General features: G+C 48.2%; 10 protein-coding genes across 10 annotated transcripts; 5 read left to right on the top strand and 5 right to left on the bottom strand.

Annotated features, from left to right (window-relative positions):
* Window positions 1-381: 381 nt before the first annotated feature.
* On the bottom strand, window positions 382-1,497 carry TRIVIDRAFT_47320 (uncharacterized protein; the record flags this gene model as incomplete). The annotated part of the gene is made up of 1 exon (XM_014097002.1): window positions 382-1,497. The coding sequence occupies one exon, from the start codon at window positions 1,495-1,497 to the stop codon at window positions 382-384; it is 1,116 nt and encodes a 371-aa protein (XP_013952477.1).
* A 580-nt stretch (window positions 1,498-2,077) lies between these two features.
* Window positions 2,078-3,667, top strand: TRIVIDRAFT_47366 (uncharacterized protein; the record flags this gene model as incomplete). Its single annotated transcript, XM_014097001.1, has 5 exons — window positions 2,078-2,372; window positions 2,432-2,709; window positions 2,764-2,882; window positions 2,936-3,320; window positions 3,377-3,667. Coding segments are annotated over 5 exons (1,368 nt in total), but the record flags the coding sequence as incomplete, so codon positions are not given.
* Window positions 3,668-4,187: 520 nt separating this feature from the next.
* TRIVIDRAFT_47413 (uncharacterized protein) lies at window positions 4,188-5,877 on the bottom strand (the record flags this gene model as incomplete). The annotated part of the gene is made up of 5 exons (XM_014097000.1): window positions 4,188-4,402; window positions 4,481-4,535; window positions 4,606-4,693; window positions 4,783-5,703; window positions 5,765-5,877. The coding sequence occupies 5 exons, from the start codon at window positions 5,875-5,877 to the stop codon at window positions 4,188-4,190; spliced, it is 1,392 nt and encodes a 463-aa protein (XP_013952475.1).
* Window positions 5,878-6,538: 661 nt separating this feature from the next.
* TRIVIDRAFT_123893 (uncharacterized protein) lies at window positions 6,539-8,708 on the top strand (the record flags this gene model as incomplete). The annotated part of the gene is made up of 2 exons (XM_014096999.1): window positions 6,539-7,447; window positions 7,512-8,708. Coding segments are annotated over 2 exons (2,106 nt in total), but the record flags the coding sequence as incomplete, so codon positions are not given.
* Window positions 8,709-9,461: 753 nt separating this feature from the next.
* On the top strand, window positions 9,462-10,414 carry TRIVIDRAFT_68304 (uncharacterized protein; the record flags this gene model as incomplete). The annotated part of the gene is made up of 2 exons (XM_014096998.1): window positions 9,462-9,539; window positions 9,614-10,414. The coding sequence occupies 2 exons, from the start codon at window positions 9,462-9,464 to the stop codon at window positions 10,412-10,414; spliced, it is 879 nt and encodes a 292-aa protein (XP_013952473.1).
* Window positions 10,415-12,321: 1,907 nt separating this feature from the next.
* TRIVIDRAFT_58412 (glycoside hydrolase family 45 protein) lies at window positions 12,322-13,210 on the top strand (the record flags this gene model as incomplete). Its single annotated transcript, XM_014096997.1, has 4 exons — window positions 12,322-12,390; window positions 12,442-12,507; window positions 12,566-13,001; window positions 13,062-13,210. 4 exons carry the CDS (start codon window positions 12,322-12,324, stop codon window positions 13,208-13,210), a joined length of 720 nt encoding a protein of 239 aa, XP_013952472.1.
* Window positions 13,211-15,248: 2,038 nt separating this feature from the next.
* On the bottom strand, window positions 15,249-18,833 carry TRIVIDRAFT_158727 (uncharacterized protein; the record flags this gene model as incomplete). The annotated part of the gene is made up of 4 exons (XM_014096996.1): window positions 15,249-16,007; window positions 16,254-16,666; window positions 17,063-17,498; window positions 17,553-18,833. Coding segments are annotated over 4 exons (2,889 nt in total), but the record flags the coding sequence as incomplete, so codon positions are not given.
* Window positions 18,834-20,480: 1,647 nt separating this feature from the next.
* Window positions 20,481-21,550, bottom strand: TRIVIDRAFT_68301 (uncharacterized protein; the record flags this gene model as incomplete). Its single annotated transcript, XM_014096995.1, has 3 exons — window positions 20,481-20,515; window positions 20,571-20,945; window positions 21,001-21,550. 3 exons carry the CDS (start codon window positions 21,548-21,550, stop codon window positions 20,481-20,483), a joined length of 960 nt encoding a protein of 319 aa, XP_013952470.1.
* Window positions 21,551-23,372: 1,822 nt separating this feature from the next.
* TRIVIDRAFT_194089 (uncharacterized protein) lies at window positions 23,373-24,151 on the bottom strand (the record flags this gene model as incomplete). Its single annotated transcript, XM_014096994.1, has 4 exons — window positions 23,373-23,482; window positions 23,584-23,615; window positions 23,940-24,010; window positions 24,059-24,151. 4 exons carry the CDS (start codon window positions 24,149-24,151, stop codon window positions 23,373-23,375), a joined length of 306 nt encoding a protein of 101 aa, XP_013952469.1.
* Window positions 24,152-24,648: 497 nt separating this feature from the next.
* Window positions 24,649-25,966, top strand: TRIVIDRAFT_213890 (uncharacterized protein; the record flags this gene model as incomplete). Its single annotated transcript, XM_014096993.1, has 3 exons — window positions 24,649-24,676; window positions 24,725-24,787; window positions 24,849-25,966. 3 exons carry the CDS (start codon window positions 24,649-24,651, stop codon window positions 25,871-25,873), a joined length of 1,116 nt encoding a protein of 371 aa, XP_013952468.1.
* Window positions 25,967-26,702: the final 736 nt, after the last annotated feature.

Here is a 26,702-nt window from a genome sequence, read left to right as displayed (position 1 = left end):
AACCAGCGGGTGATAAGATTTTACACAAGTTATAGGATGCAACTGATAGTTCTTAGACAGTTAATAATATTCTTTACTATATCCAGGGACAGTTTATTAAAACTCCGCGACTTTGAATAATTATAAAAATAGAAACAATTATCTATGAAGAGGCTATAGAAAGTAAAAGGGGAGTTAGATCAGCAAAATTAAATCGCGCTCCCGGCAGTCACGATGTCCTGCTTGCTGTAGGGCCTGTAGGCGGACTTCTTGTTGCTGCTGCCAAACTTTTTCATTTGGCAAGCACAGCGTTTCTCAGTTAAAAAGTTCGGAACGACTCATTGATGATAGAATACAAAAAATGTTGATGCCCCCTGCATAGTGGCTTGACTTTCTTTTGTATTATGCTGGAGAAGCCTCAGCATTCAGGCTTTCAAGATACTGTGCGCTAAATGGATAATCAATATATCCTAACGCATCCTTGACCGTATAGAACGTCTCGCGTTTGTACTCAGTAAATTGCAATCCTTCTTTGACCCTATACACCAGATCTGGGTTTGCAATAAAGTATCTCCCATATATGACAACAATATCTTTGTGCGGATACTTATTGACTAGCTTCTCGGCATCGTCCAATTTGAACCCACCAGCTATGAGAAGCGGTTTATTCCAGAGGTTATAAGCAAACTCCAGTGTTTCGGAGCCTTCATAATCATTGCTGCCAGATATGCGAGATTCAACCAGGTGAAGATAAGCCAGATTCAGTCTACTGGCCCTGTTGATGATGTCTGAAAATTGCGGAATTGGATTCGTCATTTTCATTCCCTGAAATACGCTCCAGGGGCTAAGGCGAAGACCGACTCGTTCTGGCCCTATCGCAGCGACGACAGCTTTCATAACTTCGTCTATGAAGCGGGATCTATTTTCGACACTCCCGCCGTACTCATCATGACGCTGATTGCTATTATCCTGATTGAATTGATCAATTAGGTAGCCGTTTGCACCATGAACTTCCACACCGTCAAAGCCTGCAAGCATCGCATTTTGTGCAGCTGTTGCGAAATCTTGGACTGTCTTCTTAATCTCTTCGAGTGTCATAGAGCGTGGCACTGGCGCTATTTCATCCATTGGAATAGGGCTGGGACCAAAAATCTCAACCCCTTCCTTTTTAGATAGCTCCTCATCTGCAGCACGCCCCATGGCAAAGATCTGGCAGAAGATAAAGCTTCCTTTGTCATGGACTTTATCGGTGACTGTTCGCCAGCCTTCAATCTGTTTGTCGTTCCATATGCCAGGTGCATTGGCAAATCCACCAGAAGATTCATGCGAAATCAATGTGCCCTCACTAATCAGTAAGGTACCTGGCACAGCAGCTCGCTGGCTGTAGTACTCGGCCATAAGTGGCTGAGGAACACGATCGTCTGTTGCACGGAGGCGAGTTAAGGGGGCCATCCCTATTCGATGCTTCACGATGACATTGCCGATTTTCAATGGTGTGAAAAGATTGGATTTATCCATTGTCGAGAAGAATTCGAGTTTGAGATGCTTGTTTAGCGGTGGTCTTTTCTAGAGGCATAAACATTTCGGATAGGTAGCATCTGCGGCTTTATAGTTCTCATCTATAGAGAAACAGGATGCCAGAGATAGCCATATGCGTATTTGATATTCTGAATTGGCGGGTTTCGGTTTCAGTAAACAATTCAGCGTATTTCCAATTGCAGGACTGAGATGCCCATTGAGATTGAGGTACTTCCAAATCGGGCAATGAGGTGTATCCCAAAGAGTATAGTGGGGCTGGCGCCATCGTAGAGCATCGTGATTTATAAGCATCGCAACTGATTACATGAATGTATTTTCCCAAGCCTCAGCCCCTAGATCCATCTAGCAAGTCTATACAGACTGATGCAAGAGCAAGAGAAGAGAAGCGAAGCGCAGTTGACACGTCTTGTTACTATACGCCCTTTACGACCTAGGCCAGAACGGGGTACCTTTGATTGGCGGCTGTTGCACATTATGGTTCCCCAACCGCTCAAACCAGATGGTAGGCGATACAAATCTGATTCATCTAGAAGTAACTAAATTCTAAACACCGTCAGCCGAAGATTTTAAATTCATTTCTATCAAAGGCCCTTACAGTAAACAGGGTCCGGGTGCGAATCGCTCGGCTAAGTCACATGCAGTCAAGCAAGCACTCAAGGCCAAACGGTTACTCGAACAAGAATCAAGACACAACTTTCGAGTAATAGTTTTGAAAGAGGAGCGGAATACGCTAGTTACTGAACCTCATTTTGTACTGCATCCAACATTAATACCATCTTTATCTGCGAGCGCGATCGACCCGTTTGGTACGCTTCCTGTGGACACCTCACGGCTGCAGATGCTTTTAGGGAACAGTAAGGAATTACCCACCATGAAGTACGTCAGTTTGGTTTCTTAACACAAAACCACATAGACAGAGCTAGGAAAGCCTCTGAGCCGGTCTTTAGTCTCACAGAGGAGCTCGCATTCCAAAGTTTTCATCTTGTCTTCCGTACGGGCTTGACTGACCCTGCTCTTTCGAATGCAGTTATGCTTGCGCTATTGTTTGCAGTAACGGAGGGAAATTTGGACATTGAATGCCTCAGATACAAGGTTTGCGTTATCGGCTGTATTCGAGACAAAGTGGCCAGCATCAAAGGTGCTGTATCAGAGTCCACAATTGGAGCCATTCTTCTACTAGTGGGTGTAGAGGTAAGCATCTATCTCGAATTTGGCTTGCAGGAATACTAAGTGCTTTTGCTCAAGGCTCAGCTGGGAATGACCTCTCAAGTCCAACTTCATATGGCAGCAGTGAGACAACTACTCGAAATCTCTCGCAGCCAATGTGTCTACCTCACCGTTGGCATTAAGCGTGCAATATTCTGGTGAATCATATATTCAATGGCAAGGGAAAGACTAATACCTAACACTATTATAGGCAAGACTTGAATGCGTCAATTTTATCAGGTTCTGATCGAATAGTTGACCACACTACCTTCTCGGAACTACTCTGGCAACGAGACTCATTCACACCTAGTTTCTACCAACTTCCATCGGGTTTTGAGACAATATCACACTTGTTAAGTGAGGGTTTTATCGAAATACTTGAAGACTTGCACGCTCTGCAATGTATACGAAACTGTTCGGGCTATACAAAGGGCGATCCTTTTGTCATGGTCTACATAAACAACCATACTGCTTCTATTCAATCGAGGATTGTGAATTTAGAAAAGCCTTCTCCCATGCTGAAATGCTGCTATACTGCGGCATATATATGTTCTATTATGTTATGTTGCCAAACTTGGTGCGCCCTAGTTATTCCGGTAAGTAATCTTGTTTGATATTTTATGGATTAATTGTGCTGATGTGTTATATGAAGTCCCATTTATCCTCCCAGCTTCTTGATCAACTTCAAAAGACTGAAAAAGATGCTATATGGGATGAAAACTCCGACTTGCTACTTTGGCTCCTATATATTGGTGGTACATTTGCTTCCTCTGGGTTTGTTCGATCAAGGTATATTGATCTTCTTCGGACGAATATAACCACGAGGTTCTCTATGATCGATAGCTCTTGTCTACGAACGCTTGATGTTATAAGAAAATTTATTTGGTCAGACAATGCCTTTTTCTCAGAGGCATCAAGACTTTGGGAAGAAATATTATCATAAATAATAGAAATAATACTTATTAAGAGATTTCGCTTTGTCAAATAATGGATTTTTTATAAATTTCATTACTATACCTTACTGTGAGAATCGGTCACCCCCCTGCGCCAAATGGCATTTGGCGCAACATGGGTCTTCTTATCGAAGACGATGGAGCCCTTTCGCTGAAATCATGTCTAAACAGCCTTTCTACAACTGCAGAGCATGCAACAAACAAAGTCCTTTCTCTCACCTTTACTTAGATAGTCAGTTGTCATCATAGCAATAAGATTGGATTCAGCTACTATATTTACTAACCGGTGACAAGATTGCCTGTCTACCAACCTGGCCGACCGCTAACATAAACCTAAACTGCCGGTTTCTGCACCGTATTATTACTATAGGAACCCGGTTCATCGCACCTATCCTATATTTAGACGTGGAGCAGCTTCTATAGCTTGACCTATAGCCACTAACGTAAAAAAAAAAAGATCTACAACTATGAACGCTAAGATATCGCTAATTATTTGAGACAACTGTCTCCTTACTCCTCCACTTGTGACGATGCTATAAATCTACTATTCTTCCGGAGCTGATGGCCGAATTTAAAGAGGATCCACGGGATAGGGAGAAGCCCTAATGACAGAAAGGCAAATACGCTACCAGGCCAGTGAACGCCGAGCTTCTCGTACATCTGAATCGTGAATAGAGGGAACACCGCTCCGAGGAGGTATCGAAAGGATCCATTCGCGGCGATAGCTGTTCACAATGAGTCTCTAAACTATAAACGCAAAACAAACGCAATATAAAGCAAAAAAAGGGGGGGTAGGAACATACCAGACGCAGCTGCATCAGGTCCGTATGATTCGACAAGGTATATCATAGAGGAAAGCTATGAAGAGGGGCCTCGTTAGAGATTTGTAATATTTAAGGTTTTCACAAGGGAGAAATGAAATACTCACAAAGAGAACAAAAGCACCAAGACCAAATGGGATGCCACTCGCTACTACTACTGCCCAGTGGCCGCCTGGGTGAGCTGCCCATGCGTACCTACAATGGACACAAAAAGAACGTTAGCTCTGCACAGAACCGCTTTCTAGCGCAACGGAACGTTCTGGAGGGAAGAGATGAAAACATACCAGAACAGCCCAATGGGCAAGAATATGCTACCGGCCATGGCGCTGTACAGTCGATGTTCTGGGGCTGGATGACCGTTGGGAGCTTGCCGCGCAGCGCGGGCATAGAGTGTCTTCTCAATCACAAGGTATGTGACACAAGCCAGAAGATAGCCGATGAGCACGCTAATGAAGGAGAGACCAATAGAGCGGGAGTCAAAGCCGTAGTCGAGGGTGTAGACGTAGGTGGCGCTTGCAAAATAGCTAAAGACTACAGAGTATGCGTATCCCGTGTATAGGGTCAGCGAGAACGCGATGGCCTCCGTGGTCAGCATGGCCATGGAGCGGAAGACGGCCGCCTTGAGCATCGACAAGGCGAGCCGCACAGTACTGAAAGGACCCGAGTGTTTCGCCGTAGCCCGGACCCGCGAATCGGACGTCTCCTTCATGAAGAGTATCAAGATCCAGATGGGCGCCCCGATCAAGGCCACAACCCACTGCGTCCATCGCCAGTCGCCATGGTATTCATCCATGATATATGCGCCGACCAGCGGGCCAAGAGAGGGGCCGAAGAACGGGCCGCAGATAAAAAGGAGGCTAGCCATGGCTCCCGCCTTGGTGCCGATCCCCCAAACATCGAGGATTGTTCCAGCACCGATGGCGACTCCCGCTGATCCCAGGCATCCGCAGAGAAAGCGGCAGACCAAATAAGTGGCCAAATTCCGAGCCGCTCCAGCACCACCTGCAAAGGCAATGATACTCGATGAGGTTGCAATGTACAGCCAGCGACGCCCAATAAACTCGGACAGAGGCGCCATGATCATGGGCCCAAAGGCCAGCCCCAGCATGTACATGGTTTCGGACAGGATCGCTACGGTGCGGCTGACGGCGAACTCGATCATGAGGGCAGAGGTGGCAGGGACCGTGACGGATGCGGAGAACGTTCTGCAGTTGATCATGACTTGGTCAGCGGGAGCGCTCACTCGTTTGTACAAGACCTATCTACATTAAAAAGGCCAGGAAGCAGGGGATGGCAGTATGATAGATCTTCATCCCCAGGCTCCAGCTTGTGGCGTTGATGGCCTTGCTGCTGTCGCTTTTGTCGACCTCTTTCTGCATTTCCGGATCTGACATGATGAAAAGGCGAAAAGGATCTGGACAACTCCGCCAAAGCGCAGTGAACTGAAGTGAAAAGCTCTTCTGGAGTCGAGTTGTTCGTGGTACACCTGAGTCGGTCTGATGGCTGATTCTACAGGTAACTACTGGAATTCACAGGCTGGACTACCTAGTAATAATATAGGTGCTTTTTTAAATGCTGTACATTTGCTCTAATTTTCTGCATGCAGGGATCTCAGACTCCCAGACAGCTCGGAGCCACGGAGCTATAGGGAGTAAACGGTTAGCAAGTATATCTCGCGATGCCAGACTCAGAAACAACTGAAAGTCCCATGTAATTCGGACTTCTCGCCGCCGAACGGACCGAGTGGGCCGCTACCGGGCGAGTGCGAAGGAACCAGACCCGCACTAGGATCCACCTGGCTCACTACGACTCTATATATCCCGGGCCTCTCGGCGGCGAGAGGCCGAGAAGCTTTGCTGCCAGCATGATCTCCAGCATTGTACTCGTACTCCTTGAATCAATTTCTGCTTTTTTCTCCGGCTTCTAAGCACTGAATACAGTTTAGCATAGACATCAATTACCATGGGTCGAGCACCAAAAAGATCTGCTGCCTCGGTTGAAGAAGAGGACGCGGCACCGCTACTCCGGGAATCGGTTCCCCAGAGTTCCAGTCGAGGGACACGGTCCTGTGAAGGATGCCACCAGCGAAAGATCCGTTGTGACCGTGGCATGCCTTGCACAAACTGTTCAAAACATGGCATGACCTGCGTGTATCACACAAGGGACCCTGACGCGGCACAGAAACCTCGTACTCTCCGAGACATCTCCAACCGTCTGGAACGGCTGGAAAGCTTACTATCGCTCTTGGTTGAGAGGAGCGAAGTCTCTACGGGATTTTCAGCCCATGGTGGCAGTGGTCGCGGTCGCGGTTGTGCTGAGCCCGAGATTACAACCCAGGCTCAACCTATTAGTGCCAATACCAATTCTATCAGAACTAGTCGCCAACAACCATCCGACCGGCCTTCAGACAAATCGACATGGGAGCTGTTAATGAACAATTCGACTATCGAACCACTGTTACAAGAGGAAAGAAGCAAACCTACGCAACCTCCTGGCCTAGAAACAACAACTTCGCGCTTTAAGGCGAATACAGCCTCGCATCACAGACTTCCTACGCAGCTAGGTGCCTCTGCTCCACTAGAAAGGGATTCTGATCTGCTGGATGTCTATCCCGATGCCCAACTTGCCCTCCGATTATGGAATGTGTACGTCAGATCGGTCGATCCGGTCCTCAAGATCTTGCACATACCAACGATCCAGTCTGCTGTTGTGGCCACGATTCTGGACGCCCGGTCCGCACAGCCCTCCATGGTGGCACTGACATTTTCCATCTACTATGCCGCCGTCACGGCGCTTTGTCACCACGACTGCGACGAGCCCGTTGACCTATCGTGGGAGAAGCCGGTCCTTCTGAAACGCTACCAGACAGCCTTGGACCGGCTTCTTGTGACGCCGGATTTCATGGGCCGACCTGATGTGACGGGCCTGCAGGCTCTCTCAATTTATGTGGTGAGGACCTAGGCTGCCCTGGAATCGATCCCATTATTAATTCAACTGACCATGGCTGCTATAGACTTCCTCGCGCGCAAATGAACTTGGCCGGCCAGTATGGGTCCTTAACGGACTCGTGATCCGGCTCGCCCAGTCGATTGGCTTGCACCGAGACGGCGCCTCCCTCAAACTGAGTCTCTTTGAGTCGGAGATGCGTCTTCGCCTCTGGTGGCATCTTTGTGTGCTGGAATCGCGTGCTTCGGAGGACCAAGGATTTCAGCCCACGATCGATCTCACGAACCAGGGGCTGCGGCTGCCCTTGAATGTGAACGACGACCAGATCTATCCAGACATGACGCACTTTCCAGCAGAGTCGCGCGGCTGGACGGAGATGTCCTTCTTCCTGATCCAGATCGAATCCTGCCGCGTGATCCATCCAATCCTCGACAGGCAACAGCAGCATTCCGGCGATGCTCTTCTTGATATCCGAGAAAAAAGAAAGACGATCCACGATCCAGTCCAATACATGGCAGAGAAATATGGCATCGAGCCCGGGTCGAAATCCGTGACACTGATTAATCTGCCGCGCATTGCGATGCAGCATGTCACCACGGCCTGTAAAAAGATGGAGTTCGTGCTGCAGCTTCGAGAGGAGATTTCTATATCCAAGCAAAAAGAAGCGCAGGATGACGATGCGACGCCAGACGTGCTCAAGCCCTCGTTCAAGCTGGCCTGCGACGGCCTGGAGAGTAGTCATGTGCTGCTGAAGGAGGGCCTTGCGTCGCGGTTCACATGGCTCTTCAGCATGTACACGCAGTGGTACGCGCTCGCCTACGTTCTGCGCTGCCTCTGCAGCAACCCGAGCCCTCGCGGGTTCGAGGCAGACCGCGCCTGGGCTCTGGTCGAGGGACTCTTCCCCCGCGGACCGAGTCTCCAGGGCCATCCGGCGGCGGTCCATGACGAGCACGGACACGGCAGGATATGGAAGTTTCTCAATCAGCTTCGACATCAGGCGTGGTCGCTGAGACAGCAAGCCCAGACAACATCTACGGCCACCGCAGATGTCGGGGTTCAGCCGTCCGGCGGTGGGAGGCACTGGGCTTGCCAGCGTTTTTCAGATGCCGAGATCCTCCCGCCCACAATAGACCCGGGGACATCTATCGTCCCCGAGTGGGTTCCTGAGTTCACTGCTAGTTCCGACCAGAGCGTCTTTGCATCTTTGGATTTGTTGATACCAGAGATTCCTTTTTTACCAGATTGGAATGCGGTTATTAATGGCCAGTAGCTACGTGGTTCTAAACATAAATATCGCCATATCTACCTGTACTCCGTATACGGTGTTATATTCGAGTAGGGGGCCGGAAGCCGTGTTCTGGATGCGCTCCGTCTCACCACCTGGGCACCTCCGGAGCGGAGTGTCTGTCCCATTCTGTGATACGATACGTCTACAGCCCTACCGACATGACTCTTCACGACCAGGGCGAACACGAGCGCCTGATTCTCTGAGGAGGGGGAATTCGAGGAATCCGCGTCTTCAGAGAAAGGCATTAGCTGCATCATTAGTGCTTGACTAGGGTTCGTGCGATGCATGGTCAGCAGCAACGGGTTTCGCTTCGGCGGCTGCGGCGCCGCCTGCGCCGAAGACAATCAGGGGCTCAGAACTCCAAAGAAAGACCATGATGAACTGGGAGCAGATACCCGCCAACATGGAACTCGAATCGTTAGGCGCAGGACAATTCTACAGCTGCGGCATGATACGGCTTCTGCTCTGACATGACTACATCCAATGGTCAACCCAGTCGGCCCTCCCCGGCGTCGATCTGTCGCTCCCAAAAGCGTCGCAATCTTTGAACTTGAATGATGAAATGGTATAAAGTCGCAGACATGTAGGAGCAACATCATCTCCACGCCTCCAACTCATCCGGCATGCAATAACTGTCACCAAGACGACTAGCTGTTCAACAGCAGCACATCCACAGCCACCCACCAAACGCAGAAAACAAGAAAAGCATCCTACAGCCTGGTATTCGCCATGGCAGCCTTTACACCAATTTTCGCGCCGTCCGAAACACGGCCCCGGTCACAGTTCTTCACTGCCGTCAAAGCCAACGTACATCTCCCTTCCAGCCATGCTGCTCCCACATGCCTCAGACTGAACATCTAGACTGAAAATCCATGCTGTAGTTTATCCGTGATGCTTTCCCGCTGCAAACCTGGATTGCCATCGGCGCTCTCTTGCAATCAGCACTCTTGCTGGTCCTTCCCATACGCTTCGCCATAATTCCGTCCATCTTCTACCTCAGCACCTCCCTCATCGACGGCCTCTTCATCTGGAGCGGCGTGCGCGCCAACCCATATATGTCCGGCGTCGTGCCAGGAAAGGTCAGCGCGCAGTTCCCCGGCAGCACGGTGCCGTCGCAGAACCCAATCATTGTCATCAAGCTCGCCGCCCGCAGCAACCACCCGCTCGGCGTCTTCCACCTGCACATGCGCAAAATCAGCACCTTCTTTCGAGACATGATCAAGGACCCCGACGAGCACAGCGAGCAGTACGACTATCTCGGCGCCTGCAGCTACCTGGCCAACGAGCGCGCGACGGCCAACGAGGCCATGATCCTGGCCTACTTCCGCACCTACGAGGGGCTGTACAAGTGGTGCCACGTACCAGGCGGCGTGCACCGCGAGGCCTGGAGTTACTGGAACAACGACATCATGGGCCGCGGCAAGGCGAAGGAGGGCCGCCTGTTCAGCATCATGCATGAAGTCTATCAGATCCCTGCCCGTAAGTGGGAGAGCATCTTTGTCAACTACCATCCCACCGGCCTGGGTGCCACGACGTACAAGATCGACGTGGACGACCAGAGGAAGTGGACTAGCCCGCTGGTTGATGCGAGCAGGGGGCTGCTGAGGAGCAGCAAAGGGCGGATGTCACTGAGTGAGGGCAACGACCACGACATCTACGGGGACGATCCGTTTGCGAGCTAGGTTAAAAAAATAAATGATTAATATTTTTATATGTCCTCTGAAGATGGAACAAGAGGACTCTAAAACTGGATATCTGTAGCGCCAAAAATTGCAGACATTGAACTCCATATATGATCTTGACGGGGCCTCCAATTTTCCTCTACCTATGGTCGTATGTGTTAACACAACACGTTGAGACTGTCTATATTGTACTCAAATCCAGACATCTATAGTTTATGAGTTCATTGGTATTATATGTATAGAGTATTTATACGAGATTAATAAAGATGTTGATAATCCATCCAAAGAAATATAATCACTTCTTCCTTTTCGCAACTGCTTCGGCGGCCGGATGTGGGAGGGGACAATTAATGGCGAGGCAGAAGTTGTTATGGTTGAGTTAGAAGTAGACGTGACATCAAAAAGAGGTATGCACGCGAGACTTCAAGGTTCCTTAAGTTTTGCCTATGTGAGGCAGTCGCTTTTGCCTGAGTTGAAGGACTTCATTCGATAGCTTGCTGTAGGTATGTAGACGCTGCCTTCTCTCCAATGAGATATATATGCAAGATGATTCGTGATTTCAAGCTTATCCTGGAAGGATAAGGATTGCTGATTCGATTGCAGCACACAATCCTTTCAATAGTATGGAGCTTTAGTGGAATGCCGGTGAGATTTTGTAAACAGGAAAACATACAGACTTTGTTTCTCCATGAGTCGCCTACGCAATATCGGTAAATTTTGGGATAATAGATGGGCAGCCGTTTTATTACTCATGATGTTTCAGTGGTCAACTTATATTTTACAGATACCTAGCCACAAACCGAGTAACCAAAACTGAGCCGTTTTTATTCTTCTGCTTGGAAGATCAGATGTTCCGTTGATGTAGAAAATGCGTGGTATTAGTTTGTTTGGGCAAGTTCTAAACCCGGCCCCCGAATTGGGACGGCTAAATCTACGGAGTAGTGCTTTGTTAATACAAACTTTCCAACAACTTCCAAATCTTCTCTCTTATTTGCCTCCTCATTCGCAAGCGTAACCAGTTTCGGCATTTCCATTCCGAATCTCCACAAACAAAACCCCCCATTTTCCAGCCAAACTCACCCTCTAAGCCCTACTGCGATCTCCTCCCCACTCCCATGTGCGGTGGCCCAGGGCAGCTAGGTATACCTGAGAAATACCCGGCCCAATCATAGCGACATATATCCCTGCATCGCTATGTGCCGTGTCCTGCTTATTTCTCCGGGCGCTGTTTCAGTATGGTATTGTTTAATTAACACCTCTCTTTTAACATTCCCACGGAGTATATGTACAAGGTATGAGCTGGTAGTCTTACAAGGTGTGAGCTGATATTATTTATTAGTTGATAAGAGTTTATCATTGATTATTATTAATAGTAGTAGTATTATTATTATTATTATCATTATATTATATATATTTACTATGTATGAGCTCGCCTTCCTTATTATATCATGGAAATCAATAAATATTGTATATATCCTCTAATCACTTGCTGCTAGCCTTATTTATCACTGGAAATTCTCTGTTTGCAGCCATTCAGTGCCGGCAGCCCCATACCCTTGTCTCTTTCAGGTACAGATACAGGGGATGTGGTGGATTTAGCCAGCGCGGGAAATCAGGCAAAGGGGAGCCACACGGTCACAGATATAGTGAAATAGAATAAAGGGGGTATTACGAGTATACTGAGAAATAAACCGTTCTAGCAAAACAAATGATCCTTTACATACTAGCATTGCCCCTTACAAATGGTTATAAAAGACCTTATAGTAACCAGCCATAGCAATCTTCCGAAATACATCTGTCTATAAAACTTACAGAGCGGCCTTGAGTTAACATTTGGTTACTTAACTGCTACAGATTTAGCGTTCTATTTCATTTCTTCTACATTGTGATCCAGCACTACTGCAAACATGAGGACCTCTCTCTTTATCGGCTCTGCCATTATAGGCGCTACTTCTGCATATAAGGCTACTACTACTGTGAGTATAGTTTAATGAGGTCTGCTTAACCGCGGCTAATCGGAAGTCTAGCACTACTACGATGGGCAGGAGGGTGCTTGCGGATGCGGCTCAAGCTCTGGTGCATTCCCATGGCAGGTAAGACTCTAATCTTATCCAGACTATAAGCAATAATCTATTGACATGTTTTCTCTAGCTTGGTATTGGTAACGGAGTCTATACCGCTGCTGGCTCTCAGGCTTTTTTTGATACGGCCGGTGCGTCATGGTGTGGCGCGGGCTGCGGTAAATGCTATAAACTCACCTCGACGGGAGAGGCGCCTTGCTCTACCTGTGGTACAGGTGGTGTTGCTGGTCAGAGCATTATCGTGATGGTTACAAACCTGTGCCCCAACAATGGAAACGCAGTGTGGTGCCCGAACGTTGGTGGTACTAACCAGTATGGCTACAGCTACCACTTTGATATCATGGCAGAGAATCAAGTCTTTGGAGATAATGTGGTTGTTGATTTTGAGCCTATTGCCTGCCCGGGCCAGGCTGTTGCTGACTGGGGAACTTGTCTCTGCAACGGAATACAAGAGACAGATACCACGCCCGTTCTTGGTAGTGACACTAGCCCACCTCCTCCCGGCAGTTCAAGCTCAAAGCCAGCAACATCGTCGTCAAAGCCAGCGGCATCATCGTCAAAGCCAGCGACATCATCGACACCACCATCCAGCGGTGGACAAAAACAAACCCTCTACGGCCAGTGTGGAGGTATTGGCTGGGCAGGTCCCACAGTTTGCCAGCCTCCGGCCACCTGCAAGACACAGAATCCATGGTACTCTCAGTGCCTTAACTAAGCTGCCTTTGAAATAAGCATATCCTTGTTTCTGGTATCGGCTCCAGTATTCTTCTGGCTTCAATTCGACCTGTTAATAGTTGATTCGTTCTTGTTATATAGACTTTAAGTTGGCGCAGAGTACTGGTGTACTAAATTGTTAGTTCAGTTACTCTTGAAAATAGAACCCTCTAACTCCAAATTTGGAACTCCAAGTCTTTAAAATAGTAAATCCGAATTTTGGCAAAGAGCTTGACGGGAACCCGAATTTTCCTCTGCCTATGGCCGTTTGTACCTGGCTTAGAGCAAATATTCCTTATAACCACTATTCTGTAAGGTACACAGAAGGGGCTTGTATGAATGGAAATGCAACCAGCCCGTCGTATCATTAGGGGAAATCCACTTAGGTAGGTATATATAATTGCACGATTGGGACATAATGGAATGGAACTGGCAATCAAGCTTGCATATATTTGCAAGATATTACCAAAGACACGGCTGAGCGTGGTAGACCTCCACGCGATGAGGAGTATATGACTTGATAGCATAGATGAGGAAGCTTATGCCTCGATAATAATAACGATCCCTCTTTTGACACTTGTAGACTATTATATACCATTCAACATTGTGAAGAATTCAGTGCATCATTCATTTTCAAGGGCATCTCTAACGCCATCGAGCACCTTTCGAATCTTTCTACTCTTCTCTTCCTCTTCCACTAGCTTCCGATTTAGGCTCGTCGTAATATGAAACAGAATTTGGATCACTTCGGTGGTATCCGTGTTTGGAGGAGGGTTTGCGACTTCATCTTTGAATTCTGCAAAATATGACAATAGCCAGTCTCTAAAGTCGTTCTTATCCACAAGAAACGCAATTTGTCCCATTTGAAGAATATTCCAGAATGATTCACTGCCTGGTTTTCTTAGACGCAGAACGCGGAGAGCACATTGGCAGGCCCATTCCATTCTATAAGAATGGATCAAATTAACAAGAGTTGAGTAGAGATTATTCGTAAAAGAGACATACTCAAGATAGGAAGCAAAGGAGTAGAACTCCACAAAATAGCACGGGTTTGATATATGCTCCCAAAATGAAGGACCGTTAGGAAGGTCCTCGGAAATGCTTTTGTAGTGCAGGAAGAAAAGAACTCCCTTGACGACATCGGGGTGGTGATCTTCGAAGTATATATCCTGCATGGGTTTCATGTGCCTCAAATGCCAAATGCCACGGTACTTCTTGTCCTATGTTGCCAGGCTGTTTAGTATGAGCTGTAGGTCCTATTTGGTTGTCAGGATCCCTACCAACAGTTTACTTCTGTGGGAAAGGGGCATTGTGCCCGGATGGAATATCCATTGCTTAATGACCGGTGATTGTTCCAAAGAAAATATGCGTACTGGAAACGCTACTTGATTGCTGCCTTTACCTGCAACAACATATATAGTCATGCAAAAGTGGCTGATATAATACTCTTGATCGCGAGGCTGCTCTGCGAGTAACTTTTTAAATAACTTGTCAATTGAATCTTCATCCCAGGGCTCCTCTCCGAGTAACCTTGCCATAGTAGAAAACTAGAAAGAGCGTCAGCAACTAGTCAAGAATACATCGGTGGATATAGGCCCGCTGGAGATGTTGAACCTTCTATTTGACCTTTATTGCTGTGTAGTAGGTATCATCTGCTTGGTTCGAGAAATCGTACGATTAGTTGCCTCTGCATACATGCTTTCGGCGGGGAAGTAGGCTAATTAATGTCCTCATAGCAATAAAGTAAATCCGAGCCTTTTTTTACCCCGATATACTCACCCCTGATACATGCGGTTGGGTGTTACGCTGACAGTTAGCTCATGAAATTTCGGTCTTTGAGACCGAGATGCGCATAGAGAATCTTCAATATCTGGAAGAACTACTAAACAAGGCACCCAATCATGAGCTATGAGTGCTCAATATTTCCGTGTGTTCACCACTATGATCTGACTAACATTAGCAGCAACACAGCCTTCCATGACATAGTGCATCTATCGAATACAGTAGATCTATCTATATCTAGTAGGTTTGAAGCATGATTATTCATCTGAGATGCTCTCCTCATCGCTTGAAAATTCCAATTGCTCCGGTGCAGTTGTCCATTGATGCATTTCTTTACCCTTAAGACATTTGAATCCCGTGTTAACGCACTCCAAGCAAGCGAGAAAGTCTTTACAGTCGGAACATTGAAAATACTCTGATCCAATTGGTATGCATCTAGTACATATATCACACCAATACACCCGGCTGTTGAAGGGCATGTGGTTGTGTTCCAGGACCGAGCCAGATTTGTCCGTGGTTTGAAGAGCGCCAAATTGATTGAGAAGTCCAATAACATGGACATTACCGGTCTTTTGTGCCCAATAGAGAACTGTCTTTCCAAAGGCGTCCGTTGACTCCAGAGACATCCCTCCAATAGTCAATAATTGGTCGACTACCTCCTCATGACCGTTCCTCACAGCAGCAAAAAGTGCCGTGGAACTACAAAAATCTTTGATGTGGATTTCTGTCGTCTTTGAAAGAAGAAGGTTTAATACAAAGTTGTGACCGCGCATAGCCGCATAGAACAAGGGTGTGCGTTGATGGCCATCGGGACGGTTAACTTCGTCTGATGTGTATAGCTCAAGTAACGTCTCAACAATCTTTTGATGGCCTTTTTGACAAGCTATGTGTAAGGCCGTTCTGCCACTGCAATCAAGGGCAGTCAGCGAGACCCCTTGGTTCAAGAAGACGTCAAGCGCATTGAGATGCCCCCCGTCTGCAGCCGCATGCAGTGGTGTCCAACCGTCGGCATCTGTCTCAGTGGTTTTGGACCCCCTCTCAAGGAGAAGTTTGATGATTTCAACATGGCCATTGTGTGCGGCTAGATTGAGAGGCTTCCAACCTTGATCATCTCCGACGGCAAGGTCAACACCATTGTCGAGCAGCAGTTCGACTATTTCAACGTTGCCTATATAGATGGCGTCTCTCAGTGTATTATTGCCACTGTTGTCTGCAATCGATGGGTCAGCGCCCTTTTCTAAGAGGAACTGTATCATGTCGACTTTTTCATTTGATATAGCTGCCAGCAGGGGCGTCGGCCCAACTGCCGTCGATTCGTCTATACCAGCTCCAAGACTAAGGAGGAGCTTTGCAATGTTGACTTGGCCTTCAAAAGAAGCCAGAGTAAGAGGTAGCCATTCAGTCTCCAACACTGCATTGTAACTCGCACCATTATTGAGAAGCAGCTCCACTACTTCGTAATGGCCTTCTCTGATGGCCATGCCTAGAGGAGTTCCTGTCTTCTTAAGCTGTGAAGTTGAGACATTGGCCCCATGCTCTAGGAGTACTTTAATGACTTCGGTACGCCCACCTTCAGTCGCAGAGAGAAGTGCATCATACCCATCCTTGCTAGTGAAGTTGATATCGGCTCCGTGTAGAAGTAGAGCGCGAACTATGTCCACAGAGCCAAAGTAAGCTGCATTTTGCAAGGCTGTCCATCCTACAGTACTGTCCAGAAGATTCATGTCCGCACCCTTTTCTAATAATAGCTCTGCTGTTTTCGTATGGCCATTTCTTGCTGTAAAGGTTAGTGCTGTAATGCCACGAGGATCTGGCATATTCACGTCGCTCCCGCAATTAAGAAGTATCTGAACTACCTCGGTGAAGCCAAAAAATGAGGCACTGATCAATGGCGTGCATCCATCTTCATCGACAGAAGAGATGTTATATCCATGGTCTAGCAGCAACTGGACTGACTTAGCCTTTCCATTTATAGCCGCAGTGTGCAATGGTGTCTGTGAATTCCTATCCGTCATATTCTTTTGATCAGAATCTTGGCTGATCAGCAGCTGGATTACGTCTAAGTTTTCACGCCCAGCAGCATGATGTAAAGGAATCAAGCCATGGAAATTCTGGACCAGATAATCGGCGCCGTATTGAAGAAGAATCTTTGCAATATCAGCACGGCCTACATAGGCGGCATAATGCAAAGCCGTTGCTGAGCTCTTGTTGATGGCATTATAATCTGCTCCATTCTCCAGCAGCAACATAACTAGATTTAAGTGGCCTTCATTAGCTGCGATGTGCAAAGGGGTTTCTCCATCATAACTCGCTAGTTTAATATTCGCTCCCGCATCGATTAGAGCCTGTGAAATCACCTCGTTGCCATTTTCGCAGGCGGCTGCAATGGCTGTCTCCCCAAAGTAAGATCTGTCATCCAATTGATGTCGATATTCATCGATCAATCTCAGAGTGATCAAGGTTAAATCGAGTTTCGAGGTATAGTAGATAGGGTTGTTTGGCATTGACTTGAAGAGGGCAGCCTGCCATTTCTGCTTTTCATCATCATCATCATCATCAACCGTCTCCAGGTAGGCTTCCACTTTCATTTTTTCTCTGCAATCGAACCATTCTTTCCATGCCTCCCAGACTGTACCATTTGTATCGAATAGAGAAGTGATGAGATCGCTCACCAGCTCATCCTCTGGGCTACCATTGTGAGCATGGCGGTGCCAATAGCCTGCTGCGTAATCTCTAAACGACCCTTGAACTTGGCCCGAGTCTTCATCATGTTCAAATTGCCAAATTTCCTCATAATGAATGTACCGAAGACAAAGTTGAGCCAAGGTAATGTTTTCCGTCCTTTCATTAGAGGATCTCAGCTTCTCATTTGCTTGTAGAGTATCCCCTGTGTTAGGATCATGAGAAAGGAAATACTGCTTCACTGAGAAGTGGGTAAGCCGTATAGTGTCAACTCCGGGATCCAGCGCAACTGAGCTTTTTCGGATGCTGAGTAATGAACCACCAATTCCTAATATCTCGCTATTGACGTAATCGTCATCAATGAAATCGGGAAGCTCGTCTATAGGTAGTTCTTCGTTCTCAAAACTGATCAACACTGCCTCAGCAATCTCAGCAACAGTCAATGGTCGTATGGCAAAAGTGACCCAACGAAGCAGCGAAAACGCGCGGTTTCTCTCATCCTTCGGGAGTCTGGACAATCTTACCCAGTTTCTGTAATATAAATTGTCAAGACCAGAGGGGGTTTTGTCAATAGCATCTTGTAACTGTTTCTGGTTCTTCCAGCTGCGCAGGGAGTCCTCTTGGAGCTTTAGCCAGAGGAACTGGCCACCACACTTTATTGCCATTTTCTCAGAGATATCAAGTTTAAGCGCCTCGCTCTTTTTCGACAGCTTCTTGTTGACAATGCTCCTGGCAAATTGTCTAGTATCGCGATCAACATCCTCTGGAAGTATGTTGTACTCGAAGATGGTGCTTTTCATATCCTCAACCCCAGAGCGTATCTCAGATTCGTCTCTGCTCACGATCAGAACCCGGGTAGCTGAATTTGCAATTGCCCGGTCAAGATTTTCTAGAAAACTAGCAATTGAATCTCTCCGTCCAGGATTATTCCCCTTATTCAGCCATGTGCATTCGTCAAGCCCATCTATGACGAACACACAGCCGGGGACAATGTTGACGATGTCCGAAAATAGCTGTAAGATGAATGTACGTGTTGCAGCAGGCTCGTCTTGTTTCTCCCGCTTGATGCGCACATGGTCAAACGCAGGTTGGTTCCGAGTTATGACCTCAGATATCCACCATCGGATAGCCTCGTACGGATCATCACGGCTCTCAAAGTCGGAAGAGAAAAAAAAACTTGCCACTGGCTTCTTGATTGTTTGCTGGAGGTGCTGGACTATCCGGGAACAAAGAATGGTCTTACCAAACCCAGCAGGTCCATTTATCCACAAGAGTCTTGGTGCTTCGGGGCCGTTCGGTAAAGACAGCCATTCCTCCAAGACAGATCGCTCCAGAATCCACTCACAAGTGTCTTCAAGTCTTTTTTGAATGGCATCTTCGTATATTTCGTTGGGAGGATGTCGCACTATCCAAGCATGCAATTCCCGGCGCGTGTCTGTGTGGGCTTTCCCCTCCAATCTCTGGAGAGTATCACGAACCTCGGTTGTCCAAGAATTATCAATTTGGACAGTGGGGTTGGTTGACTGATTTGTATTCACAGTTGTGGTCCGAGTTATAGACTCTATGGGCACAAGGTGATGTAAGTGCTGGATCAATTTCCCAAACAGCTCTACTTGAGCCTCTCGTTTTTCCTTGCCCTTCAGGGCCCATGAGAGCTTTTCTTTTCTGGGTCGCAAACTTATCCGAAATGGCTCTGTCAGGCTCCCAGCTAGAAGGCGGCTCGGATTAACAGCGGCATTCGGAGAGGGGGGCGGTTTTTGATCACTCAAAATTTCGCGGATGATGTCGATTATTTTGCGCACAGTTTCTAATGTTTCTGCGTCGACGAGAGCCTCGTGCTGGTCTTCTGACAACGCTGTCTGATTATCCAGTCCCAAGGCTTTGCCCCATTTCTCGAAGCGGAGCCTGAAGGATACGAATTGGGCGGCTAAAGCCTGCTCGTCATTTTTGAAGTGCTTATAGTTATCAATCTTCTCAATTAGATCAAGACAGGTCGAAAATAAGCCAGCGAGCCCTATAACTCCGACTGCTAGACCTATAGGCTCCATGGCCCATAACTATGCGGATTGTGAATGTGTGTGTATATGTGAAGCTCGTGAGAGGGGTAGCCTGATGATATGATCCTTTTACATCCTTGTCTCGTGGTGTGGCTATGATTATTAGGCGCCCACGCTTTCCAAAAATGACTGAATTGCCGCCCAAGGCTGCTTCATCCCGCCCGAAAGCCCTTCAACGCATTAAAATGGCGCTTATCATATATACATATAGTAGACTTAGTAGACATAGAAATATCTGGTAAGGATAGATAGATGTGTTAGGTATAGGTATGTCCAATACGTGTAGGTAGATATAATAGGTAATAATACAACATTGTTTCTCACGAAGAATACAAGGCTGTTACGGTCTTGCTTGATAATTCAGTAGAGCCTATCAATACACTACATTATGCCGAACAGCTTGCATTTTACCATGACACCCGGATAGAAATTGTTTTCTTTGCCTGCTGCCTTCATTGAGCGCTATGAGAAATAAGAGTAGCAAGAGCAGCAGTGCAGCAGTGCAGCGGTGCAGCAGTAATCACTTCACAGGGGCATTCAGACGCGTTGAAAATAATTCATTAAGGTTGCAAATAAAATGTATACGAACCAGTCATATGATATCAATACCTTCAAAGTGAAGAAAAAGAGTCAGGCCCCTTGGGCAGTCTCATGAGTACATGTAAGAAGAAATGAGTTAGATCTACAATAATCCTTTTTAAAACACCTCCAAGCCACCGTCTCCCTCCAATTGTGTTCATATTAATGCGTTTATGACATGGCAGCCATGTTCATGGGAAGAGCACCTGTGGTGTTCAATTAGTGCCAAGTATTATGTATGAAAGAGTAGAGCAAACTTACCACCCCAGCCACCGTGGGCACCAACGCCCTGAGCGGCGTTCACAGGGAAGCTACCAGGGGAGCACTGAACGAAGCAAGAGCAGCTTCCATCAGCACCAACAGTACCCTTGCCGGGCGTGATGCTACCAGCGTTGTCTCCGCTAGCAGGGGGGGCGGCAGGAGGAGCGGCAGGGGGAGGAGCAGCAGCAGCAGAAGACTGAGCTGGAGGAGGAGCAGGAGCAGCAGAGCTGGTACCACCAGTAATGGGAGTAGCAGCACCGGTGCCGTTCTGAGCAATAGCCATTTGCTGGAACTGAGCCTGGGTCTTGGCAGCAGTAGGGTTGATGGAGAAGACCATGCCCTTACCGCAGTGACCCTTCTGTCGGCAGTAGAACCCTGGGCATTGTTAGAAGCCATTTCATTGGCATGATACTCACAGCCGACTACTTACAGAGAGGAGTAGAGGCCATAACCTGCATAGCGACCTGGGGAGCAGGGGAGATGGTGTTGTTGGGGTTGGCCTGGAAGCCAGAATCCATACCACCCTCGAGCTTCTTGCAAGGAGTGTCGAAAGCAGACTGGGTAACGGTGTGGTTCATAGACTGGAACTCGAAGATGACGGTGTCACCGACGGGGATGTTGTTGAGCTGAGGAGGAGAGTAAACAAGACCAGCAGCTCCTCCAACGGTGACGGTGTGGGTAGCACCGGCGGCGGCGGCGGTTGTGGTCTGTCCTCCAACAGTCACAGTCTCGGTGACAGTGACCTTCTGGTTATAGGTGGTGGTGGCAGCACCGCCACCAGGGTTGGCCCAGATGATGATGATCTCAGTCAGGGAGTTGGCAGTGATGCCGTGACCAGCCATGCCGCTGGCAATGGCGATGCTTCGCTCATCCATCTCCAATTCAACTGCTCGGGCAGCATTGTCGGGGTAGGCATTCTGGACCTTGTTGGCCATAGCAAGAGGCGCAGAGGCCAAAGCTAACCAGGAGTAAAACTTCATCTTGACGGTGTGGGTGAATTATTGAAAATCTGACTTGTACACGTAAAAAGGAGAGCTGTCGAAATACTTGAATCAACCAAGTTTAAGGGCTGGTATGGCGAGGGCCTGCTCGTGAAGCGAATGGAAAGGAAACAGAAAAAAAAGAGGGAAAGAGAGCAACTGCCGAAACAATTGGAGACTAGTGATGAAGAAACGAAAGAATGTTTTACTCGACTCGGGGAGAGCTAGACATTTTATCTGTCAAGACGCAATGCGGCCAAGAATAGGCCAGCCATGTCTTCCTGATGGAACCAGACCCTTGAACCCCCCGTTTCCGAGCTAAAGAGTGGTATTCCGGGGCTCGATGCATCCGAATCAGTGGTGCTCCGTGCTGTTTTGCGCATTTGGTGGTTTGCAGGGGGTCAAGGAGAAACCTGTAACAGAGTTGTCTCGGGTGGCGTTTGGCGATGTTTTGGCGTGGCCCAGTCACCAACCCCGGTCAAGCGGCTAGAGCCTTGGACCACGAGAAAGCTGCATGTTTCTCGAGAGGCAGATGCGCATGTAGCTCTATTGAAGCATTTTCTTAACCGTGAATCAGCTGCGTTTAGTTATCGGTCGCCACGTTAAGCCCCTGTATGATGCTCAGCAAGCGAGAAGCTGGTGGAGTCGCAATGCAGAGCACCCCCGGATACGGCAAATAAAGTGTGCACGGCACTGCGCATTGCCGTGCTCTTTTCTAGGTTTCTTAGAGAGATACCAAGATGAGTTGACCATTCATTTTCCTTTTCAGTATCGCCTGAGTAATGCGCAATATCAATTGTAATATTAGTTTCATGCGGCTAGCGCCTCTCCGTAAGCCTAGAAACGTGCCTCTGTCAGGAAGCAAACGTCGATGCAGAAGCAGACACAGCTGGCGGCTAGATCAGCACCGGAGGCCGCAAGTTTCAATTACGCCCGAAATAGCATGAACTGGTCACAGTCGTCTGCCATAAGGGGTTGAGGTCAGAACAATCGTCAAGCGCTCATGGCCAAACTAGTCGCGAGGAACCTCAAACCGCTATTGTGGAGGTGAAACACGGCTTCCAGATGGGCCGGGGAATGGACCGTAGCGCATTTCCCATCTATAACATGTCGCTTTCGTAATCCCAGGAGTCAATGCGATCTCGACTTGGTCTTCCCAACTTGGGTTGCCTTCACCGGATCTATCGAAACGCAACCTAGCGATCATTCTCCCTTCAATTTAAGACTCCTTCGCTACAAACCTGAAGGCAAGGACAAAGCTTGGGGCCTAGAGAGCCTAGAACCTGGAGCGTCCGCAGGATCCCCACATTGATAGCCGAGAAGCGTTAATAATCGACTTGCAGTCCTCAAAACGGACATGACTGAAGAAAGAAAACAGAGGGGGAAAAAACATGCAGTGGTGAGACGCAGCGATTCGCCGCAAGGCAAATGCCATCTTCGAGATGAGATCAAACAAACGCGTAATTCTAGCAGCTTTATCGCGAGCTCCATAATGCAGATTCCGACCACTATTCAACATGAAACAAATGATCCGATAAGAAACTATCGGTTCGCAGCGTGGCTGAAATCGGCAGAGCTCGACTTGCATTGAGATAAATTGGAAATGCACTGACACGTTGTTTCCACCAGCGCCATCCTGAGACGCCAAAAAGCCCAAAGCATCGCGACCGTTGCCGTACTAGCAGGGCTGTGGAACACCATCTGTCGCAGTGTTTCCACCCCGGCTTCACCATTCAACTGTGGCGCAGCATTCACTCTCCCCGCGATCAGTTAGTCGACAACGACGGACCCAGCTTGGCTCACCGTGGCCAGGCTTGTCAGGTTAGGGCTGTTGTGCTTGCTGCTGTGCTTGCTGCTGCCCCTCAAATAGGCCGGTATAATAGCCAGCGTAGTACCATGACATGAGGAGCTTTTTCAGATTGTCATCGCGCACTGGCAATCGTAGCTCGGAAAGTTTCCCCAGTGTCAGTGCGGCATCTTCAAGGAACATCGGGTGAAAGACCAGGGGTTATCGCCTTGCTCATGTTACTCACCTGTGCCAAGGATTGCCTGAGACGGAAACGCGCTGGGGATGGAGTTTAAACCGTGCCCCGGTTGTGAGCTATGCTGCTCAGCAGAATCCTACAGTGTTTGGTAAGCTGGAATTTCCCAATAAACCGTGGCAAAATTTTCCCAGATGGTGGATGGCGGATTTTCTCAGCCTGTGCGTTGAAACATACATTCATTGCTGCGTCAGCATAGTTGCCCGGCAGTTCTTCGACATGTTTCTCGGTCTCGGTCGCCGGTTGACTGCCTGATTCATCCACTTTGAGAGTCTCGGCAGCCCTGGTATCCGCGTTAGTAACAAGGCAGATAATGGTCCGGCCTGGTGTAAGGTAAGTAGACGCACTTGGATGAACTGGCGTCGGCTTCTTCCAAATCTCGGATGCTGCCGCCCTTCGCGTGGATGCTGTGGTATTTCTATTCTAGTTAAGGCGATGATCCTCTCTCATCCTGCCAGGGCCTTACCTTGTACTCCTTCAGAGCCTGATTCCAGGAATCGATAAGGAGAGAGTCATCCCAGACTTCTTCGTGGTGAGGATCAGAGTCGTCGATATTCATTGTGGTGAAATTGCGAGCTGTGAATACTGAGGTTGGTAGAGAGGTGAAAGGGAAGAAGGGAAGAAGGAGCTTCCAAATCGCAGCGACCTAAACCTAGTTGAGCGCTACGAGAAATACAATTTATTCATCAACCTTCTTAATCAGTAAACTAAAGCTCCTATATATATCAATATTAAGTGAATTAATAGTAATAGTAAGGTAGCAATTCACATCATTGAATCGACGATTAATTTTTCGATCATTCTTGATATCCTGCTTCGACACAATCTAGAGGATACCCTGGACAATCATCGATAAAAGTGCCCTGGATTATCAACAGAGCTTGTTACTGAAAGTGGCGTAGCGGCTGTTAGTGGACAGAACCCCCACCAATCGCGCCTTCACCGCCCCAGGAAAACGGCAGAATCGTAAATTTTCCAGTAATTTTTTTTGAGGCAAGTTTGCGACGATTCGCCCATATCGCCTTCAAGGTACCACCAAGAATCACAGACTACATCATGGCGCGAATGCTTCGCAGCAGAGCGGGTAAGAGCCACGACTCTATATAAATGATCTTTATCTAATTGGATTTAGTTGCGTCACCGAAGACGAGTGACGCCGCACAGCCTGACAAGACCCCCAAGGGCAAGAGAAAGGGTATGGCCACCGACTGGAATTGGCTTTCGTCCGCCTCATGCTGACATTTGTTTCATTACAGCCGCTGAACAAGCTTCCCCCGTCGTACTGAAAAAGCAGAAATCCACCAAGAAGGAGGCTGTTGAGACCAAGTCATCCAAGACCAAGTCACCCAAGGCGCCAAAGGCGACAAAGGCCAAGCCTGAGGAGAAAGAAAAGAAAGAAGATGTGATTGAGATGGACGAAGGTTCTGAGTCTGAGGGACAAGATGATGAGGAAAACCTGCAGGTTTTGGCCGTCAACATTGACCCGGAAGACGAGGCCGCAGTGAACGAAGAAGAATTCCAGCCCGGCCAGGACGTTGGCAAGATCCCCAAGGTCTCGAAGGATGTTCAGAAGTCGATCAAGGCTTCAAAGGAAGAGCCCGGCGTTGTCTACATTGGCCGAATACCCCATGGTTTCTACGAATACGAAATGAAGCAATACCTGTCTCAATTCGGCCCCATCTCCCGACTGCGCCTCTCGCGTAACAAGAAGACTGGTGCCAGCAAGCACTTTGCCTTTGTCGAATTTACCGAGGCTAGCACTGCCGAGATTGTCTCAAAGACCATGGACAACTATCTGCTGTTTGGACATATTTTGAAATGCAAGATTCTCTCCAAGGAGCAGGTACACGACGACCTGTTCAAGGGAGCCAACAGAAGATTCAAGAAGGTGCCATGGAATAAGATGGCCGGCATCCAGTTGGAAAAGCCTCTTACCGAGTCGACCTGGGAAGCCAAGGTTGCAAAGGAGCGAGATAACCGGGCAAAGAAGGCTGCCAAGCTCAAGGAGCTGGGGTATGATTTTGAGGCCCCAGAGCTCAAGAAGGTCCCAGCACCCGGCGCCTCAGCGATCGAGAATGGCGAGGAAGCCAAGGCAATTGAGGCTGCTCCGGAGGTAGCCCCAGAGGAAGAAAAGCCGACTGAGGAGACGGAGGCGGCAGCGGATTCAGCAGAGAAGGCTTCGACCCCGGCGAAGACAAAGTCGGCTGCGACGCCCAAGAAGGCAACCAAGGCCAAGACTGCCAAGTCGACGACACCTAGGACAAGGAAGACCAAGGCTTAACTCTCTTGATTGGCGATTGTTATACATATATTTGTTTTACACCCGGCAGGTTCATTACGGCGCAGTGGTCTAATAAAATACAAGTGCACTTTTATCTTGATCGACTCATTCATTCTTCATCAGTGAAAGAAAAAGCACCAAAAAAAATTTCGTTCTGGTTGCATGTCCGCACATAAGCGAACCCATCGCGCTCGTGAGATTATTGAGCAAGCAACGGGATTATAAAAGGCGAGATTATCTACTTCGCGCGAGATTGTGAAAAAGCCATTAGTGGTATGATCTCCTTCAATAGTGTGATGGCGAAGATGATTGTAAGATGAAGAGAAAAGAAGAAAAAAATCGAAAAGGCCGCGGTGGAGGACTTGATAAGGAAATTTGTGATGACTAAGCCCGCCGACCGAATGCGGCATGGGGATACGTACGACAATCTGCACAAGGGCCTCGTATCCCACGATAGTCCGTCTTGGAACACTTGTCTTCTGCAAGCCGCTCCTTTGACGCGTGTCAAGATCTTCTAGAAGGGTTCAGAACCCTTGCCTGTCTCTCTAGTCCTGGATCGCTGTCTCAATTGCCCTCTCAGCAAGCCGAGTCCGCATCGCCACTCCAAACCGCTGCTGTGCGAGTATCCGCAAGCATCAATTAGACGAATCGGAGTCGACGCCGCAGAGGAGCTCGATCGCTGATTTGGCAATCCGGCTCTCCCTTGCGCCCGAGATTCTCGTACGAGGGCGCCATATAAGAGCCTTGGAGTCGCTCAGAGACATCGCAACGAGCTGCATGCAACCTCTTTAACACCTGCCTACCATGTCGTCGACGGCGGCCACGGAGC

This window comes from Trichoderma virens (assembly GCF_000170995.1).
Source record: "Trichoderma virens Gv29-8 chromosome Unknown TRIVIscaffold_86, whole genome shotgun sequence".
NCBI lineage: Eukaryota > Fungi > Ascomycota > Sordariomycetes > Hypocreales > Hypocreaceae > Trichoderma > Trichoderma virens.
This window is presented reverse-complemented; position numbering and strand designations above follow the sequence as displayed.